The following is a 6,000-nucleotide window of genomic DNA, read 5'->3' as shown; positions in this document are numbered from 1 at the left end:
TGGGCCATTGAGAAGGAAGACATTGTGTCTCATGGACCAATGGGGAGAACATTTCCTACAAGACAGCAGGTAGGAGCTCATATTTTCAGGATAGGAAATCGATGGGGGTATTGGAGACACTAAATAGCTCAAAACATCCACTCTCTAGGTACCTTGCCCCTCACCCCCTTACCCCGTAAATGTCTTTGGCATCCGAGGAGAGCAAGCTAAAGCCCTCTCATATATACGACTCCCTGAAGGAAGATTGAGACCAGGGATGGTGCCATGGGGAAGATGAAGGACCCGCCCACTTCCCTACCCCGGCCGAACCTGCAATTCCCCTCCCGACCGCAGGGGGCACTGCAGGCCCCGGGGAGATTGGGGCGGAGCGCTGCGAGGGGCCATGAGCTGCCGCCCCGCTCCAGAGCGCGGGGGGCGCTGTGCGGGGCCCAGGCTGCGGCTCCGCTCCCGGCCACGGGGGGCGCTGCGCGGCGCCGGTGGTTGGTGGTGGCTGTTGGGGGGGGTTGGGGGGAACGGCGGCCGCGGGTGGTGCGGAGGGAGGCCTTGCGGGTGGATCGGGCGCTTGGCGGCGGAGGTGGTGGGAGGCGGCGGGCGGGAGCGCGGGTCAGGCCGGCCCCGGCGATGGCGGACGCGGCGGCCTCCCCGGTGGGCAAGCGGCTGCTGCTTCTGTTCGCGGACACTGCGGCCTCAGCCTCGGCCTCGGCCCCCGCGGCGGCGGCGGCGAGCGGAGATCCGGGGCCTGCGCTGCGCACTCGAGCCTGGCGGGCCGGCACGGTGCGGGCCATGAGCGGGGCGGTGCCCCAGGACCTAGCGGTGAGTGGCGGCCGAGTCGGGCACTCGAGGCCGGGGCTGCGGGGCCTGCGGGCGGCCTCCCCGGGGGCCTTTGTGAGGGGGCGGTGGGATGGGGGTGACCCATTTCCGTGCCCCGGGGTCTCCTTAGCGCCCCCCGCCGGCACCTCGGCACCCCGAGCTCTTGCCGGCATGGCTTCCGCGTCGGGGTGTGCGCCCCGGTTTCCCCCGGGGGGCGGCCAGGGCGCCCGGAGCTGCTGCTTGCAGCCGGCAGGCCCCGCCTCCTGGGCGACCCTTTTCTCGGCGTTCCCCCCAACACGCCTTCGGAGCAGGCTCTTGAATGTTGACCTCCCGGGAGCCTCAGAGTTCGGCCAGTGTTGCCGCTGCCCTCTCGAAGACGCGGACCTGTGGTCCCCAGCCTCTCCCAGGAGACCTGCGCCCTGTTCCTTTTCTCCCAGAGCCCCTAGTGGGGCGGGAATGTGGGCAGTTATGGGAGGCACGGAGGCTGCAGTTGGAGCTGGTCGGGGCTTTTTTATCTGGCAGTTTACTTCCTCGTCTGAGCTGGGCTCGGCCTGGCGGTCTCCAGAAAGGCCAGCTCTCGGCACTGTCTCGAGCTCTCCTCTCCTTATGCTTCTGGGTGACAGGAGCTGCAGTTGTGGCTGTTTTTGATAAGTTTGAGATCTTTCTTAGTGGCCGAACGGGGCTGCTGGGTAGTGCTTTTTGCTCCCAGCTCAGCTACTCCCCCAGCCTTGGGAGAGGTTTTGTTTTGAAACTTTGTGTTTGGGCTTGGCCCTTTTTGAATGCCTTGGTGTGTTTTGTGATTAAAGTTGTTCAGTCTACCAACTTAACTAGCATTCGGGATCATGTTGTGTTCTTCTCGTTAATGTGGCGGTAAAATATAGTGTTGGAGTTTTGGCAAACCATTTTATTTCCTCATTTTGGTAGGGGCCCTAGCTTCTCTGGTGAGATAAGGCTATGAAAAATGGTGTGTGTGCGTGTTGGGGCAGGGGATGGTCTTTTGGAATGTAATAGATCAGCAAGCAGAAAGTAAATTTTCTTGATGAACTTGCTTCTGCAGTTATAAACGGGAACGCGGTTTGTGAGATTTGGAAGTAATGTTGTAGGCTTCCGATGTTTATTGTTCTTCCTATTGATCAACGGTGTTAGACTGTACTTTTTCACTAATATACAAGCTTTATGGATTTTTTTTGTGGATGGCTTAGGCTTTGCTTCTGCTACTTGGGTTCATTTGCTTTGATCTTTCTTCATGCCGTATAAGAAACGCTGCTAGGACTTTTATGAGGCCTCAGTGGGGCAAATTTGCAAAAAGATACTAAAAATATAAGGGGATGGAATGATGATTAAGACTGGGATTTGGATCTCTATTCCTCTGCGCTTTCTTTAAAAGATGGCTGGGATGGGAAAAGAAGTGTCCATTTCAGATTCATTCTACCCCCTTGGAGGCAAAACATACTTAAGATCCACTGTTATATGCATACTTTGACCTAAGGCCTAGTTTGCCCTAGCTATTCATTGGGATTTTTTTCTGGTTCTTGCAATGGTCGTCTCAGATGAATTGCTAATGAGCTCTGCACCTGAAATGGCTCCCCCTTCACTTTGTTGTTTGCTGTGCTCCCTAAGGGCAGAGGTTTTTGGAGCTTAGTTCCTTCCTTGCTGGACACCCACTAAACTAAATACTGAATAATTTTACCACTGAGCCCACGGAACTGAGTTCTCAAACCAAGTAAAAAGTTTCAGTGATTCTTGGAAATTAAAGCAAAGAACATTACAACTGTGTTGAGGTCTTGCATGGGGCTGTGTGAATGTAGAAGCAAAGGCAGGTTTGTATTTTGAGAATACATTTATGCTTGTCTTACATGTATATCCAGGGACATAGATGAGAAAACAGCCAGACCAAAACTCAGAGCCTTTAGATTTTTTCACCAGCTTGCAAAATTGTTCAAGAATTGGTGTTTTGTTGAGGTTCTGTTAATGACAATGACCAGTGTAGGATGAGAACGGGCCGTTTTGTTTTTTTCTCATTAAGAGAGATTTCCTTTGGACCGTAGGCATGTGGACCTTTCCAATTTGCACCACACACGGTAGTAAACACAACTGTCTTCCAATCAAAAGTGTTCTTCCTGTACTCAAGGGTGGAGTTTGCAAGCAGCTGGCCTGTGATTGGGCAGATTTTCATTCAGTTATGTTTAAGATGTTTTCAGGCATGCTTGGTTTTGAGTAATGCCTAGCAGGGCGCCCCCTTTTAAGGATGAGTAATTGAGGGTTGGATGAATGAGTTTCTGAAGTGATTGAAAACACACTTCTTAATTTTAGACTCCACGAATATACTCTTTCTAAATACTTTTTGATTCAGATATCCTATAAAATATAGTACTGATCCATTTAATGAAACCTCTTTTGGAAAACAGTAACAAAGCCAAGTGCTACCTTAAGGTGAGGTGTGAAAAAAAGGAGTCAGGATCCTGTTGATTGAGAGTTTTGTTGATAAGGTTCTCATAGGTGGACATCTTCACCAGCAAAAGCCATGCTGACAAATTACTCAGATGTTTAGCCAAGGCATGAAAACAGCTTTTTCCCCCCTTTCTCATGGAATAGTAGTTTTATTTGTGTTTTAAAATGGGCCTTTTTTTTTTTAGAATTAGTTTATGGGTTTTTATGCATTTCTCTCTGGCTTTTCTTTCCTAATCCGGTGTCCTCTTTGTGTTCCTAAATCATTATTGGCTCATGTAAGTTGCAGAGACCTTGGGACCGTCACATATATGGGTATTGTAGATAAAACAGGCCAAAAAAAGAAACCCATGGATTTTCCTTTTTTTGATTATAAAAGCAAAGCTTGTAATTTGCAAAATGTCAAACAAAGGTTTACACAAGAAAAACCAGCAATCTCTTTGCTCATCTTTCCTAATACTAGTACAAAAAACATGAAAACATTCAACTGTATACAAAGAGTTTCCTTTTTTTAGCAAATGGTGTCATACTGCACAATATTTGCAACCTGCCTTTTTTTCTTTCATTTGACAGTATACCATGGGGATCAATACTTGCAGATTTTACTCATCATTTTCGGTAACTACCTTATATTCCATAGAATGGATGTACCATAATTTATTCAGTTATTCCTCCTGTTAATGGACATTCAGGTTATCTAAAGTTTTTTTGGCAGTATAGACAATGCTGCCATTAATATACTTGTATACTTATTTTTATGTAATCCAGGTTTTATTTCTGTAGTTTAGCAATCCAGGATTGAAATTGTTCGGTTAAGAAGTATGTGTATTTTTTATTTTATTACATAATGCCAGGTTATTTTCCAGTAGGTGTATAGCATTTCCTACTCCCACCAACAGTACTCAGAGTGCTTGTTTCTCTTTACCCTTGCCTTCACTGGTATCATCAGTCTTTTTCATTTTTGCCAATCTGATGGGTGAAAAACAGTATCCATAATTTTCATGACCCTTTGTCCTTTTTTTCCGTGTGTACTGGCTTTTTCATTTCTTTTTTTTTTTTTTTTTTTTTTTTTTTTTTTTTTTGAGTCGGAGTCTGGCTCTGTCACCCAGGCTGGAGTGTAGTGACGCAATCTCGGCTCACTGCAAGCTCCGCCTCCCGGGTTCACGCCATTCTCCTGCCTCAGCCTCCCGAGTAGCTGGGACTACAGGCGCCCGCCACCACACCCGGCTAATTTTTTTGTATTTTTAGTAGAGACGGGGTTTCACTGTGGTCGCGATCTCCTGACCTCGTGATCCGCCCGCCTCGGCCTCCCAAAGTGCTGGGATTAGAAGTGTGAGCCACCGCGCCTGGCCTGGCTTTTTCATTTCTTTTATTTGTTACGTATGGATATCTTTTGCTCATTTGAGAAAAACAGGAGTTGTCTTATCACTCTCTGCAAGTTCTGTGCATGGATATTAACTCCTTCACCTGCGTAGTGGGTTGTATTTTGTTTCATTTGTCTCTTGACTTTTTTTGTTTTTGAGACAGAGTCTCGCTCTGTCACCCAGGCTGGCGTGCAGTGGCACGATCTCGGCTCACTGCAAGCTCCGCCTCCCGGGTTCATGCCATTCTCCTGCCTCAGCCTCCCGAGTAGCTGGGACTACAGGCGCCCGCCACCGCGTCCAGCTAATTTTTCGTATTTTTAGTAGAGACGGAGTTTCACTGTGGTCTCGATCTCCTGACCTCATGATCCACCCACCTCGGCCTACCAAAGTGCTGGGATTACAGGCGTGAGCCACCGCACCCGGCCAACTTTTTTTTTTTTTTTTTTTTGAGACAATCTCGCTGTGTCACCCAGCCTGGAGTGCAGTGGCGCGATCTCAGCTCACTGCAACCTCTGCCTCCCAGGTTCAAGCGATTCTCCTGCCTCAGCCTCCTGAGTAGTTGGGACTACAGGTGTGTGCCACCATACCCAGGTAATTTTTTGTATTTTTAGTAGAGACGGGGTTTCACCATATTGGCCAGGATGGTCTTGATCTCCTGACCTCGTGATCTGTGCCCACCTCGACCTCTCAAAGTGCCGGGATTACAGGTGTGAGCCACCAGGCCCAGCCTCTTGACTTTTTTTGTGGGTTGCTTTGCTATACAGAAAAATAAGAATTTTATGTTATCAGAATTATCGGGCCTCTTTTTGTTTGTTTTGTTTTGTTTTTGAGACAGAGCCTTGCTCTGTCTCCCAGGCTGGAGTGCAGGGGCATAATTACAGCTCACTGCTGGGCTCAAGCAATCCTCCCAGGGACTACAGGCGTGTGCCACCAGGCCTGGCTAGTTTTTGTATTTGTTGTAGAGATGGGGTTTCACCATGTTGCCCAGGCTGGTCTGGAACTCCTGGGCTCAAGCAGTTGCCTGCCTCAGCCTCCCAAAGTGCTGGGATTCCACACTTGAGCCACTGTGCCTGGCCTGACTTTTCTTAATAGTTTAGGATTACTTGACTGGGAAGGAATCCCCATCTTGAACCTATATAAATATACTTTTAAAAACTTTTTTTTTTTTTTTTGAGACAGGGTCTCACTCTGTCGCCCAAGCTGGAGTGCAATGACACAGTCACAACACACTGCAGCTTCGACCTCCCTGGGCTCAGGTGATCCTCCTGCCTCAGCCTTCCAAGTAGCTGGAACCACAGATGCACACTACCACGTCTGGCAAATGTTTGTATTTTGTATAGAGATAGGTTTTGCCATGTTGCCCAGGTAGGTCTTGAAC

The 6,000-nt window shown here is 48.8% G+C and overlaps 1 protein-coding gene across 2 annotated transcripts in view; it reads left to right on the top strand.

The window, feature by feature from the left end:
* Positions 1 to 427: 427 nt before the first annotated feature.
* The window catches only part of KDM3B (lysine demethylase 3B), an 80,768-nt gene continuing 75,195 nt past the window's right edge, over positions 428 to 6,000 (top strand). Inside the window, exon 1 of one of the 2 annotated variants that reach the window (XM_030828605.1) lies at positions 428 to 813. In XM_030828605.1, coding sequence (XP_030684465.1) covers positions 622 to 813 — 192 coding nt within the window. In that variant the 5' untranslated portion in view covers positions 428 to 621. The remainder of the gene's footprint in view (positions 814 to 6,000) is intronic. The other variant, XM_030828606.1, reaches the window with a different exon arrangement.

Source organism: Nomascus leucogenys, chromosome 2 (genome assembly GCF_006542625.1).
Source record: "Nomascus leucogenys isolate Asia chromosome 2, Asia_NLE_v1, whole genome shotgun sequence".
Lineage (NCBI taxonomy): Eukaryota > Metazoa > Chordata > Mammalia > Primates > Hylobatidae > Nomascus > Nomascus leucogenys.
The sequence above is the reverse complement of the archived record's forward strand: the minus strand, read 5'-3'. Positions and strand labels throughout refer to the sequence as shown.